The 14,159-nt window shown below is 43.8% G+C and overlaps 1 protein-coding gene across 1 annotated transcript in view; it reads left to right on the top strand.

The window, feature by feature from the left end:
• Positions 1-14,159, top strand: part of COL8A1 (collagen type VIII alpha 1 chain) — a 71,119-nt gene that overhangs the window by 53,174 nt on the left and 3,786 nt on the right. The window contains exon 3 of the mRNA XM_058045820.1: positions 12,329-12,644. Coding sequence (XP_057901803.1) covers positions 12,332-12,644 — 313 coding nt within the window. The 5' untranslated portion in view covers positions 12,329-12,331. The remainder of the gene's footprint in view (positions 1-12,328; positions 12,645-14,159) is intronic.

Raw genomic sequence — 14,159 nt, 5'->3', positions numbered from 1 at the left:
TCCACACCCAGCACTAAGAAAGGCTTGTGCACTGGGACCAAGGTGCCTTTGAGGAGGATTTCAGTGGTCTAACCGCTCAGGCATCAGCTTCTCAGGCCCTGATAAGGGGCTTGGATTTCAGTTGTGGATTGAAGTGCTTTAATTTCCTCCACCAATCCTACATTCTCCTGTGCTTCCAGCCCCAGCTCTACCTTGTAGTGCTGCAGGAAGGTGAAGAGAGGCTGGTGTTTACCCTTGACCCAGTTGAGCTGCTTGGTAGCTGCAAGTTTGTCAGTCTATCCCTTCATCCTGGCTGCAGTACAGATGAAACGCACGTGCTGGCGCCTAGTGCAGATATTTTATAACTATTAGTCCCCAGAGCTGAGCACTGACCAGCTTTCCAGACTGTGCATTTGCTAGTCTCAGTCATCATGGGTCCAAATGGCTACACTGAACATTTCAGATTGTTCTCCTTGAGTAGAGTTGAGAGACTTGAGTGACTGATAGTATTTGCTCCTCAGGGCTTGACTTTGCTTTCCTTTGGCCTCATTTGGGTTGTTCCAAGGTGTCAGATGTAGTAATTTCAAGTTCTTTAAACCATAGCACATTGGATTGCATATAGGAAATTAATTCCATCTCCTGGCATTTTTGGAGTTCAAATGACTGTATATTTTCATGGATCCAGGATAAGTGTGTGTGAGTGGAATGGGGAGGGTCTTTGTGTGTGTGTGTGCGTGCGGTTCAGAAGGTTTTTTTTTTCTTTTCTGTGCTTTTGAGAGGCATGGCAAACTCTTGCTGTAAGTGTTCACTGAATCGAACCTTCAGGGAGTATTTCACAACTCAGGCTGAAAATTTTTTTGGTTGTGTCCTGCTACCCTTATTTCTGCACTTGCAGAGTGGGAAGTGGATGCTACCTGTGTAGGCCTTTAAATGTAACACTAACAAATAACAGTGATTTCAAGCTTTTTCTTTCTGCCCCTACACTGATGTGTGCTTTTGTGCTGAAGCAGACTTGAGTAAGATCTATTTCTTACGTGCTACACAAGAGGAAAAGACAGAAGGTCTTTAGAAACAGATCTGTTCCTGCATGACACAGGGATGTGTGTGTGCAGTTCAGCCATGACGGTAGCATAGAGGAGTTTTCAGTCATTTTCAGCCTTTTTTTTACGCAAGTGCCAGATGATGAAGGGACCTACATTGGCACATTGGTAGATCTACTGCCACCATCTAGCAACTTCTACCTTCACGTCTGCCCACAGGTGTGACTCAGAGCACAGAGGGTCTTTCATGAAAATTACAAGCCCGGTTTTGAAACCATTTTAACCAAGTGAGTGTTCAGTTGTAGTTATTGTCATCTTAGTCTTTATCAAGAAAAGTAGCATAAAAGTAAAATAATTTATCCATTTAGGAAATATGTTTGTGAGCTAAGACCTGCTTGAATTTTGGGAGTGGAGTGTCAGGTCATGATTAGCACATCCTAACAAATATGATGATACCTGCAATATTTGACAATAAAATAGGAAATTAATTACTGCTAAATAATTTAAAAGCATGCTCCTGATTTCACTCTTGCTGGAGTAGTCTAGTATGTTTAACCCTTTAAGGCAAGACTATTCCACTGTTTGAGCAAAGGTAGGAAAAGCATGCAAAGGGCAGGAATGTTTTTAATTGAAAATAACCTTCCAAAAAATTGTCTGAGAGGAAGTTTTTTCAAGAAAAATATTTTACAGACATTTGTTACTGTTTTCATATCTCCCTTGGACTGGGACTTTGGGTTTCTGCGAAGTGGCAGAGTTAGAGCACAGCAAATAAAAATAAGGGAGAGAAGAGCTGCTCTTTTTCTCGACAGGCTCATCAAAGCAGAGTGAACGGAAATATTGTAAAATGGTAACAATTTGTCTCCAAAATAAAGCCTTCAAAGCCTCTTGCTTTTATTTTAAAAAAAGGGTCATGAAAAAGCATGAGGGAAAGAGCCAGGAAAACATTTTGTAGGCCATCAAAGTGGGAAAAGGAACAGAAATGCTGTGCCAGTTTCAGACAGAGGCAATCAAGTAAATTTTCATGCAAGAAGGCAATGCATAAGGCCATAGGATTGCAACAGGAGTCACAGAGAAAAATAAATTATTTCAAATTAAGATCAGACCAAGTACTTCAGGAGTCCGACACAGATTTCTTGCTTTGTAGAGCAAGAACTCACTAGACTGGTAAAGTGACCATTGCTTGGATTGCAAAGGCTGGAGTATGATCACTACAAAGGGGCACAGGAAATAAAATTTATTTATGACCAAAAGACTACAACCAAAAAACTTGTGCACCCAGAATTAGGCTCTCTTCTTAATGAGATTTAATGGTCTTGATTCCTTGATAGGGGTTCAGCGCTCCCTGTAGTGGATCACTGTAAAGCATTTAAATTTAATCAGTATGCATACAGTGCTAAAAGGAGCTAGAAAGTTCTACACCTTAGAGAGGGTCCTGCTTCATGCTGATAATAAACAGGCTAAAACTTACCCCTTGCCAAAGAGCCATCCCTTCTGCCTACTCCAGGCACCCTAGAGCTGCCAGGAGCCCCAAACTGTCCCACAGCAGACCAGTAGCCAGACCAGGTGTTAACAGAGACAGACATTTGCCTTTCCAAAGCTGTGGCTGTGTTCTGTCCACCTATGACAGAGCAGCTTTTGCATCGCCAAAATGAAGACATGGTGACAGTGCCCATGGCATGGCAGGATGTCACACCACACAGGGTGTCATGAGTGGCTTACAGGCCATGCAGGGCAGGTCAGACCTCAAGCAGCACTAGCAACTGAAACAGTACTTGCTACAGCCTCGGGATCAAGAGAAGCCCAAGGGCTGCTTCTGGCCACTTTTCCTTTGTGTCCTTAGGTTTGGCACCAAGAGTACCTCAGGCTAAGAAGTCCAGCCTACACAAGTATTACAATTGCAGACAGCTGTACTGCTTTACATAACACTTAAACTAATAAGAAGACAGATTATCTTCCCTGCAACACTTGCGACAATTAGTCCCTGTCATCACCAAGAACACTTCTATAATCAGGATTTTTCTTTCTACTGCCATCTTTTGGGAAGTGTTTAAGAAACACACATACTTCAGCACCTCTTTGTGTCTTGCAGGTGTCAATGAAGGGAATTTCTGCATGCACATCTAAGTTTTCCTAAAGGTGTTGAGATCTACTAATTCATAGAATGCTCCTTCTCCAAGAAATCCTTCAGACACAAGACATAAAATCCTAAACCATGCCATATTAGAATAAAATATATATAGACAGATTTAAGACTCAGTGCACCTTCACAAAGCTGACAAAATATTTTTCTGCTTTTAGTACAGTAATTCAGTTAATCAAAAGAGGAACTAAGAGTTCTCTAACCAGTAAAACTGGTTGATATCCTTCAGAATAGTATTCTGGCACCTATGCATATTTGGCCAAAGATTTAGGATATGCTGAGTTTGTTAATTGTCACAGAAAGAGGCAGTCTTCTTCCCTCACTTCTACCTACTCCCACACATCTGATGAGATGGAGTTTTACAGTGAACTGTGTGGATTATTCACTTGTCATTTAGAGCCAATTGCTAGCCTGTGGCTTGTTCTCAAAGCTGTAGCTGGCTAACCCAAGAGGTAGTGAGTGAAATGGAAACTCTTTACACTTCTACCCGTGAGTATAATTAATAGCAGCACTGCTAGAGGCACCACTTTAGATTAAAACAGTAAAACATTGTGATGCACTCTGCAAACTATTGTACCATAGTAACACACAAACAATTCTATCATGAAAATCTGGGCAACTTCTACTGCAGGGAGCCAGCACAACCTATCCCTAGACAGAGCAAGGCCAAGAATGATGAGTGACAGCTGAGAAGGGAGGTTTCCAAAGCAGGCCTGCAGTTCCCTATTCACACTGAGATGGAACCAGTAATCACCATAGTTCATTATCAGCACCTCAAGGTTCAGCCTCCTGATCACACACTTCTGAAGTGCATCACCAGTTTGCCTCCTGATCACACACCAGTCTGAAGTGCATCACCAGTTTTTTGTCTTTGCATTATTTTTGGAGTTAGTGGACGGGCAGTAGATGTGAAGTGTTCTCACCAAAACAAAACCCAAATCAACAACACCCTTAGGAAATTGTTGGTTGACTATACAAGCACTTCCATGAGAGCCAGCCTCCTTTCCAGTGTGTTGTGCATGGCAAACCCATTCTATCTAATAAGGAGAATTCCTTGGACGGAGTCAGTGGCTGTGGCCTGTGAGAAGCTCCTTCTGTAGTGCTCAGTAGCACCAGCCCTGCAGAGAAGGAGCCCTCAGCGCAGTTCCCACGTAGAACAAACAGCTGTACTTGGACATGTTGGTGGCCAGGCCGAGGCTCAGTGCCAGCAGCACGATTCTGTGCTGATAAGCAGGGAGGTGGCTCTGCACTTTGATCACTTGGTGTGTTCCACATTACTGGGGCTGGCTTTGTGTGCTGATCACCGCTGATCACTGAATGGGAACTGAGTGACAGTCATTTAAGTGTCTCCATCAAATCTGCCTGCCACCAAGACTTCAGGCAAATTGCCCAGAAGAGAGCATTAGGCAGAGGATTTGAGTGCATGTTGTATGGCAGAGAACAGGAAAACACATTCAAAGGCAGGTATTTACTAAATCCTACCTATAATTAATTCTAATCCCATAATTAAAGTCGCATGCTTTTCTGCAAACATTCCCCCACATTGGACCTTCCTCCCCAGCCCAAGGTCAGGCACCAATTCGAGCAAATGAGTACATGCCACCAGGAAAGAGAGCTATGTCCCCAGGGACTGTGGTCACCCGGTCAGTGGTGCCCAACTTACTGATCCTTGTCACAGCTCCCTGCCATCTGACTCGAAGTAGCTTTCAGGCATTTTCCACCAAACAGCATGCAGGCCAGACCCTCAAAAACACGCAGAAACAAACCCGCCTGGAAATCAATCACCAGTGCCAAGCATCTTAATATCATCGTAAATTGTGAGCTTTGTGTCTGTGCTGAGCCAGCAGAGGCCTGTGTATGGGAGTTGGGGTTGTGATAATGTGAAACTTATCATGCCCAGATTCGCAGAGAGATGAGATGTGTACCTGAGCCCACATAGGTAGGCTTACAGCCCACTGGGCATGAGGAGGAGACTAAAGGCAAGATAATTATGTCTTCATGGACTAAAAATGTCCTTCTCACTGTAGCTGCTTCCACTGGCAGGGTGTGTTTTCACACATAGGCACACATCAATACCTGCACACAAGCAACAGATACACTCTGTTTGGAAGTAAGAAACTGGGGAAGCCCAAGGGTGCCGTTTTCTTACAGAAGGCTGGGTGATCATCCAGAGTGAGCACACACATGAATGTGTTTGCAGACAAACTGGAGCAGAGGCAAGTGCTTTGTTTTTGGAAATGCATTTATAAATGGATAAACAGAGACCTCCCCCCAGGCATTGCAAGAAAAGATCATATCATTACCAGTGAGGCCAAAGATAGCTTATGGATGACCATTGGTTTTTAAGATGAAGCCATTTATTTAGATGTTATCACACTTCTCTAAGAAAGAAGCTCTAGGCACCTTTTTCAATTTAAAAAAAAATAGAAACAAGCATCTGCCATGTGTTGAATATTCCCCATTAGAAGCAGGTTTATGCATGCATGCATTTTAAAATGTTTATTATGACAATACTTGTTATGACTGCCTTAGATTTAGTAAATACCACATGATAATCAGACACAGTTGTTAGACCTTGAGCAAAATATGATTTAATTTATTTTTAACATACTGAACAATAGCTATTTCTTGGTAATCTAAACTGAACACAGGCACTTGAGACTACTTTGTTTCCTTGGAGGAGACAGTGAAAAGGAGGGAGGGGAAAAAAAATAAACCTGATCTCTGTGGGAGAGTTTCTCAAGAAGCAAAATGGCAAGATTACATTTACCATAAATCCTACTTTTCTCCCTACTGAATGCACAAGCTCTTATAGACACTTTAACAAGGTAAATTTTTCACCTACTGAAGAAACAGGTATTGTCTTCAGTGAAGCTTTAGGCACTGTTACAAGCAAAATGGTGCAGGACCCCAAACCTTCTGGGGCATAGATCAACCATCTTGTGCCAGTAGCATGGCTGGGTCTTTGCCCAGGTGCTGTGCTCCCCTGTACTGTCCTCCTGCTCTTCACTGCTGAAAATAAGATTAAATCAGTACAGCTAGTGTTAACTTGGGTTACAAAACAGGTTAGCTTTCAGAGGAAATCCATCTCAAGGTATATTTGGTTCCTTCACTCCCTGCTTTTATGTGGAATATGACTGAATTTTCAAAAAAAGAAACCCCCTACACTGGTGTTTAATTAGTTTGCTGGCAAACTGGAAAACATCTGTCCAAATTATATAAAGACTCATTTGGCACAGAATGACAGAAGTGTGGCAATGTGTGCACTAAATGGTGCTTGAGCACATGCAAAATTATTTGGCATGCAAAAGGTTTTTTTTTTTCCTCTACCTGAAAACACAAGTTTCCACTAAAATTCAGTCTCTGTACAGTACAGGGTACCCTCAGATCTGTTCAGAAAGTACTACTGACTGACAGGTTAGTCTTCAAATGATCCAGAGATGAATTTAATGAAATCCAGAAATGATCCAGAGTTAATGATCCAGAGATGAATTTAAGCTGTGATGAAGTTTTGAAATAGTGTCTTTGAAAACTGTGGACAACAATGAGCTGGGAAATTCACTGCTCAAGTTGGTTACATTTTGCAGCACCAGTGCTGAGAACAACAAGCAACATTTGCTTGATTCTTGTATCTGAAAATGCCCCACCCTTGAAGTCACAATAGCTATTCACTGGATAGAAATAGCTTAGTTTCGTACAGGAACTAAAGCCTATATAGATGCTCTTCTAATTTTGTGATGAGAATTCTTCCTAAAAAGGTAGCTAGCTAACAGAACTGGTTTACAAATGCCAACACCTTCCTCCCCAATTTATAAGCCCGGTGCTCAATCCAATGCTTTTCATGTGGTGGAGACCTTAAGAAAGACATGTATTTGGTGAGGGGGGTCCACACTTTTGCAAGCACAAATCCATCAGTAGTTTAAGGGATATGTATTGTAGAAAGCAGGGACAGGATAGGTACTTGTTCCCAAAGTAGCCGTAAAAATGAAAACAGAAAAAAAAAGTGCCATCACTTTGTGAGGACTTCAGTTCTCTCTTATAAGCCCTTCTGTGACATTTCTTGAGCTGCCATGCACCTCTGTGTATGAACTGGGTGGGGCCTGTCAGTGAAAATCCCCCAGAGAGCAGCTGTGCACCTCACCCACCAGCTCTCTGCAAAGCAGCAGGGCTGCTCCTTATGCACCTCAACACTCTGTTTGCAATTTCCATTGCATTATACTGCTTCTTGGATGTCTCTGTATGACAGACACTTTAGTGAGGTGTATAATGCTCCTGTGGCATTGGATACACTATTGTAGATACTTGGTAATAGGATCTTTTGTCAAGGTCACTCCAGAAATCACCCTAACCCCTTCTGATCTCAACAAAACACGCTGGAGAATGTAGCTTTTTATCATCAATTGTTTTTAGTAGCACTCTTCTGTGAACAAAATCTCCAGAGTCACTAGGATTTTTATTTTGCAGCACTCATTTTCCTTGTGGAAACCAGAACACTAGCAAGGCGATCCCCTCAGTGCTGTGGGGAACTAGTCTCTGCAGCTTCAGGCAGCCCCTATAGAAGGGACCACAGGGAAAAGATTTCAGGTCACTGAGATCCACTCATGCCTTACGCCCGTTTGGGAAATACAGCAATTCAAAAGCAAGAACTGGTAAGTTAAGCCCATGGGGGTAGTCCCTGGGTGTTTATCTTAGAAGTTCTCAGACAACCCAACCTTGGTTGCATAGTGATGACTTTCCTGTAAGAACCAATAAATCAAGGGCTAGTTTCCACTCTTTGCAAGACCACCTATGATTTCAAGTCCCAAGTGGATGGGCATCACTCTTTCCATACACTCTTTACATAATTACGCTAAAACAGCCATTATTTCATCACACCCATTTAAGAATTATGACTGCTGGTGCATTTTGTTTAGTCTCCTATTTCTGCTGACAAACTCAAATAGCCAAAGAAAGGTCCTTTATAGTTTTCTCAGGAGAACAGCTCTACCAAAGAGATTATTGAGAAATGTTCTCACTCACTGTAAAAATGTGTTTTTTCAAGGATTCTCTCTTACCCACAGAACCAATCAGATACCTTCACACACAAGCAACTGAACACTGTGGTTTAGGATAATGTTCCTTCACCTCAAGTGTCTTGTTCCACCCTAGGTAAAGCAAAATGTTGTGGCTTAATCTGAATGTCTGGTGCAAAATGACATGTCACATTGTGGGAAAGCTCAGTGGCTCCTCTCCTCCATCTTCCTTCCAACATCCAAAGTTACAGTAAAACTTTGCTTTCTCCAAGCCCTTGGCTTCTCTAAAGGTGTACTCATGCACTTATTAACCTGCCACAAATTCACAGACACATTCCTATTGCTTTCTGACAAAAACCCTGGAAAATCCCAATCCGAAGTGAAATTATTGTTCCACCAACAGTCATCTTGGAAAGCATGTCAGATTGCATTACATGAATGCATTTGAGGGTGATCCCTAAATTGCTGGGATTTGGGTGAAGGGGGTGGAAGGTCTTACACTTTGGCTGAATCTTCAAAATAGGTTTTTTTCCTTCTCACTCTCTTTGATTTCTGTCACTGTGAGGAAAACATCTCCTTTTGCTGTTCAGAAGCTCTGGAAGACCTTTCCAACATGTAGGATCTATAGGCTTCTTTTGAAAACCAAGAGCAAGATTTTCAGTAGCTTTTAGGCATTTAAAGATGCCCATAGTGAATGGGTTTCACTAGGAAACCCATTAAATGAGTTTCCTAGTTAGGTCTTCAAACTAGAGCTGTGCACCCAGGCATTCAGAAACAAACTGCAAGGCAGAAAAAACACACCTTCATCTTCTCTCAGTGCATAAATAACATTTTAGAGTAGGATGAGAGGAATGAGCAGAAACTCTGAAGGACTATCCCCGGCATCTCTCATGCTTCTGAGCAGGCTTTCCCTGTAGTGATGGTATCTGACAGCAATAATGCAGCGGCAGCACATATGACTCTACCACATCTCTCATCAAGACTAATTTTGTCTGATCCCTCCTTCCTTTGGGAGAAGGGGGAGATGAGCTGGACAGACAGTACCAAACACAGGCTGTGTCTCCAGTAACTGCAGCAGATCCCAAGCCCCAGACAGCTCACGAGGCCACAGGGGAGGCTCTGACCTCCTCCCACAAAGATATCAGCCAAATCACATCTAGCCCAAAGTTGTTCAGTAAATAAACTCCCACCTTCCACCTCAGCTAGTCACAGGCACCAGCCCAAGCCAAAATCAATAGATGAGAAGCAATCTGTCATTTCCAGGCCACACTGGTTGAGTTATGGATGAGTCAAAAAACACTACAGGAAACAGAGATGGGGTGAGATCATCTCCTTCTCTGGAGCCCTCCTATCTCTACAAGTCTTGCCTAATCTCCCTCAAAATTTCCATGTGCATATACAAAACCATCTCGTGTACCTTGTGGTTGTGCCTGTTCCAGTGCAGGTGCATTGTGTGATGTTTGGCAGGGCCAGGCCAGCCTGGCACAAGCAACAGGAGCCTGAATTCACCTGAGCAGCAGGCAGGCTGGTGTCTCCTGTAGGAAAGTTTTTTCAGTTATTTCAAATGCCTCCCACTCGCACACAAAGTCCATGTTTTGTAATAAAAACAAGAAGAAAATCTCATCCAAAGGAATTTTACCTATTTCCCCTTCTACTTATTCCACTGAAGTTACCTTTTTAAACCCTCCCCCCACCAAAACTGGCCACTAGAACAACAAAGTAGCCAAGATGCTAAATGAATAACCTAATTCTTCAAAATCCACCTTGTCCTTCATACTAACAGGTTTCAAACCCAGTCCTATATCATCCAGTATCTTATAATTTTTTAAAAGGTTTCACTGAATTTCTCCCTTCATACAGGTAATGTTCTTTCCTTTGAGAGAGAGGCAGAGAGAATAGTGCCTCTCTATAGAAAATAGAAAATTTTCCAGTAACTGAAATTTTCCATGCAAACTTAGGTAGGCATTACCCTATTCAGCTGCAGAGAAGCAAAGGTGTTGCAATTTACTCCTGTACAGAAAGGAGCAGGAAGGCCAAGAAAGACAAGGGGGATATATTCCTGCCTCCCCCATTCCCCCCCACCCCTCCAAAAAAACCCCAAAAGGTTGCTTAGGGTCCATGTGCCCAGATGAAGCTGCAATGGGTTAGTTCAGTCACCCCACCCCAGCCAAGCCGCAATAACTGATCATGCACAGGCTGTCCTCCCACTCCAAAGCTCACCATTGAGCTTTAAGCAGAAATATCACATCCCAAGGCCCTAATCCTTTAGCTCACAGCAGCACAGCCAGCTGTGGGCTAAAAGCCACATTAAACTCACTGGAGGAGAAGCATTTGCTGAAATGCTTTGCTGAACAGGATGAGCAACTGTGCTTGGGCTTTAGCTACCCTTACAAACTTCTGTACATCTTGGCTCTGGTTTTCTTTGCCACATGGCAGCTGGTTAGTTCAAGAATTCCTGGGAGGGAAAGTGACTGTAGAAACTCAGCTGTGCAACATATGCTCCATCTAGTGTTTATTCGTAGTATTTCATTTTCTTAAAAGGTTTGGTTTGCTGTTAACATATATTTCCATCTTTTCTGTAGTTCATATGTCTGTAGGTGATCATTGCTGAAAATAACCTGCTTATTTCAACTACACCATTTTGATCTAGCCTCCATTTACACCTTCAGTAATGACTATACACCAATTTCCATTTAGAGGTAAAATCTCATACAGCAAAATTAAGGGAAAATGTTTTAAAAGGGCAGCAAGGGTTTCCCCAGGTGCTTTGCCAACACCAAGTGAATGGAAAACGTCAAACAGGAGTAAAACATAAAACCTGGCGGGCACACAGGGGAAAGTTTTTCCCCATAAATGATACTTCCCAGACATGAGGGCACAGTGCTGAGCCCCTTTGCCATAGACTGAGGTACTTTTTCATCCTCTATGTCGATCCAGGCCGCTGGGGAAGGACAGAAAAATAAGCAGGTGACACAAAGCCCTTGCTGCCTTTTCAGGCTACCCTCATCACACCAGAACACGGCAGCTGCTGGGAGCAAATCCTAACAAGTAATTTGGCAAAGCTCTGGAGCACAAATGACCTGGAAATGCACCCAGGTTGGGTGCAAGGGATTGCAGAGTAGAAAAAAGGAACAGTGGCAACAGCCATCAGGTTTGGCAACTGCCATGTGTATTTTGAAAGGGCAGAACTTGCATGCCAGATTTGGCTGTGGGCCAAAACACTTCAACACACAGAGTCTCTTTTTACCACATGCTATCCCCTAATTTACATTACTTGAAGGAGTTCCCAGTTCCTAATTTGCTGTTCAGCTGATGGTAGTGCCCTTAACTGCAAAAAGAAAAGCCAACAACAGGTGGGACAAAAAGTCCCAAGCTAACATTTTGATAAAGAAGTAAAAGAAAGAAAGCCCAACCCCATTCTGTGGTCTTAGCAGGACTGATGAGGTGCTGGGGTGGGCTGCCTTGCAATGGGCCAGGATCTGCTGTGGGGAAGACCTTCAGAAAATAGTTGAACATTCCCAGAGGAAGGCTTGGGTTGGCTGATCCTACCTGGAGTGGTGGCAGCCTAAGCAGGTCCACTCCTTCTGGGAGGAGGCCAAGAGGATCCCAGCCCAGCTAAGAGGAGAGCTGGCAAGGAGCTGTGATAGAAACAGAACAGCCCTCGGACACTGCAGCCACAGGGTACAATCCCAGGCACAGATTTAAGCTCAGAAACAGCGCTTTCATTGCTGTGGAAAGAAGAAGGGGAACTGACAATACAGCTTCTTGGGCAGAACACATTTAGGAGATCCCCACATCCCCTGCCTGCTCTTCCCATGTGCCAGAGCTTGCAGCAGAGCTCCCCAAATCTCAGGTGAGAAGGCAGCAAACTGGGAGCAGGCTCCTCTGTGAAGTAACCACAAAGGGCTCCTCTGGTATGGCATAAAACTAAACACATAGAAGGGCATTTGCTGTAACAGCAGTGCTTGAGTAGACCCTCCAATTAATCAGATACAGGCCTTCTGCAGGATATCCTCCAGGGCAGCACACAAACCAGGGCCACTTTGCAGAGATTTAGGTCCAGTTTGCTGCAGAAAATGAGAACAGCTTACCCTAATGAGGAATGCACAACATGAAAAAACATCTTCCAACTGTGTGTTTTGTGGTGCTTTTCATAGGTGATGGCCATGCTGCTCTTCCCCATGCAGCTGCTGGTAGTGGCTGTCACTGTTTACCTAGAGCTGGTGAGGTCTGCTCAAGGTGGTGCCTACTATGGGATCAAGCAGCTGCCACCTCAGGTGCCCCAGTACCAACCCCTTGGACAACAAGTACCTCACATGCCACTGGGCAAAGAAGGCATCCCAATGCAGCACCTGGGCAAGGAGGTACCCCGCATGCCTTACGGGAAGGAGTACCCCCATCTGCCCCAGTACAGGAAGGAGGTCCCACAGATGCCCATGCTCGGCAAGGATATGGCTCCCAAGAAAGAGAAAGGTAGGTCAGCATGTCCCTCTCCACTCCTGCACGGTCCCATCTGGCGTGCCATGGGGAAACTGAACATTGGAGCAGGCTGCTGCTGCAGGCTGGGCACAGCACCCTTGTGCCCAAAGGGCTGGCCAGGCTCATACCTGGCCACAGGTGGACAAAACAGGTTCAAGGGAGCTGTGGGGCAGCTCAGGGTCACCAGCACAAGACCACAGTCATCCTCTGGGCTGCAGCACAGCCTCTGAGCAGCCCTTCTTGCAATGAGCCACCAGCATACAGGTTTGCTCAGGTTCTGTTCAACTCTAGGAAAAGCCTTGCTGTCCCACCTGTAAGAGACCCTCTGACGGGGTTTCAAATGATGGCTCAGAGTCCTGTCTGGATCTGCTCCTACTCTCACTGGAAATAGCAGACATATGAACTAAGAGTCCCAAGGTTTAAATTTATGGGAACATCACTGTTTTTGTCTGACTTTGTCCAGACCCTGTGATTTTGAGGTTTGCCAATAAAAACATACAATTTCTCTACAGACTCTGGAGTCCTCTTTCTGTAGGTTATTTATGTGTGTAACAGAGGCCATCCTGTACAGAGGATTAATGCACAGGTCTGCGCGTACAAGCACTTTCTCTGTTCAGTAAAGGAAGTTTGGACAGTATTAAGGTATTTAAGAAAACAAAAAAAAAAGTCCAAAATACAAAGGGTGACCAGGAACACCCAGTGTCATAAAATTCTTGTGAGGACCACCAGCATCTGTGCAAGTGCAGACAAACTGGGTAACTTTGTCTTACTGAGGCCCCAGCTAACCACAGCCTCCACTGACTTCAGAGGGAAATGGAAGATTTCAGGGCCTATTTTTGGAGTGTATGAACAAGAACTATTGCCTGTAGTAAAATCAACCTACCTCATGAGGAAAGATTTTTGATGCGCATAAAACACAACATGTGCAGAGAGAGAAGGTTTCTGCCTCCCATAAAGCAGAGGTCTGCCCTCAAACCTCATCTCCTCTCCTTCCCCAAATCTCTTACTTCTTTACACATTTTAGAGCCAGAAAGAGTTTCCATTAACCCAAAAAGCAGCAGCTTGAAAAGCAACGAACCCCAGCAGCAACGTCCCTACCCTGACCGTCAATGACAAGTGGTGACATACACAAAAATACGGGTTTCAACAATAAAACCTTTTTCAAAGTGTGTAGAAGAGCCATAACTAGACATGGCTATGCCAAAAGAGCAATAGTGACTAATGCTGCAGGTTTCCAGTAATACTCTAATGGGAACCAAAGCCTTCGGGAAAATACAGACATACCTTATGTATAAACTTCTTACTAATACAATCTAATTTAATTGATCTTGCTTATTTTCGCCCATCCAGAAAAAGCACTTTTATGCCAGAGTTCCTCCCACAGCACGAGAGCACTGAGTTTCCTGCAAAAACTCTTAAAGGTAGACTGATCTACCTCAATGTGGGACAAAATGCAGATTTTGCTGTTTAATATTGTCTAGGTAGAAAACTCCACCAAAGCACAAATGG

This window comes from Melospiza georgiana, chromosome 2 (assembly GCF_028018845.1).
Source record: "Melospiza georgiana isolate bMelGeo1 chromosome 2, bMelGeo1.pri, whole genome shotgun sequence".
Lineage (NCBI taxonomy): Eukaryota > Metazoa > Chordata > Aves > Passeriformes > Passerellidae > Melospiza > Melospiza georgiana.
Note: the sequence above shows the minus strand (reverse complement) of the source record. Positions and strands in the feature narration are given on the sequence as shown.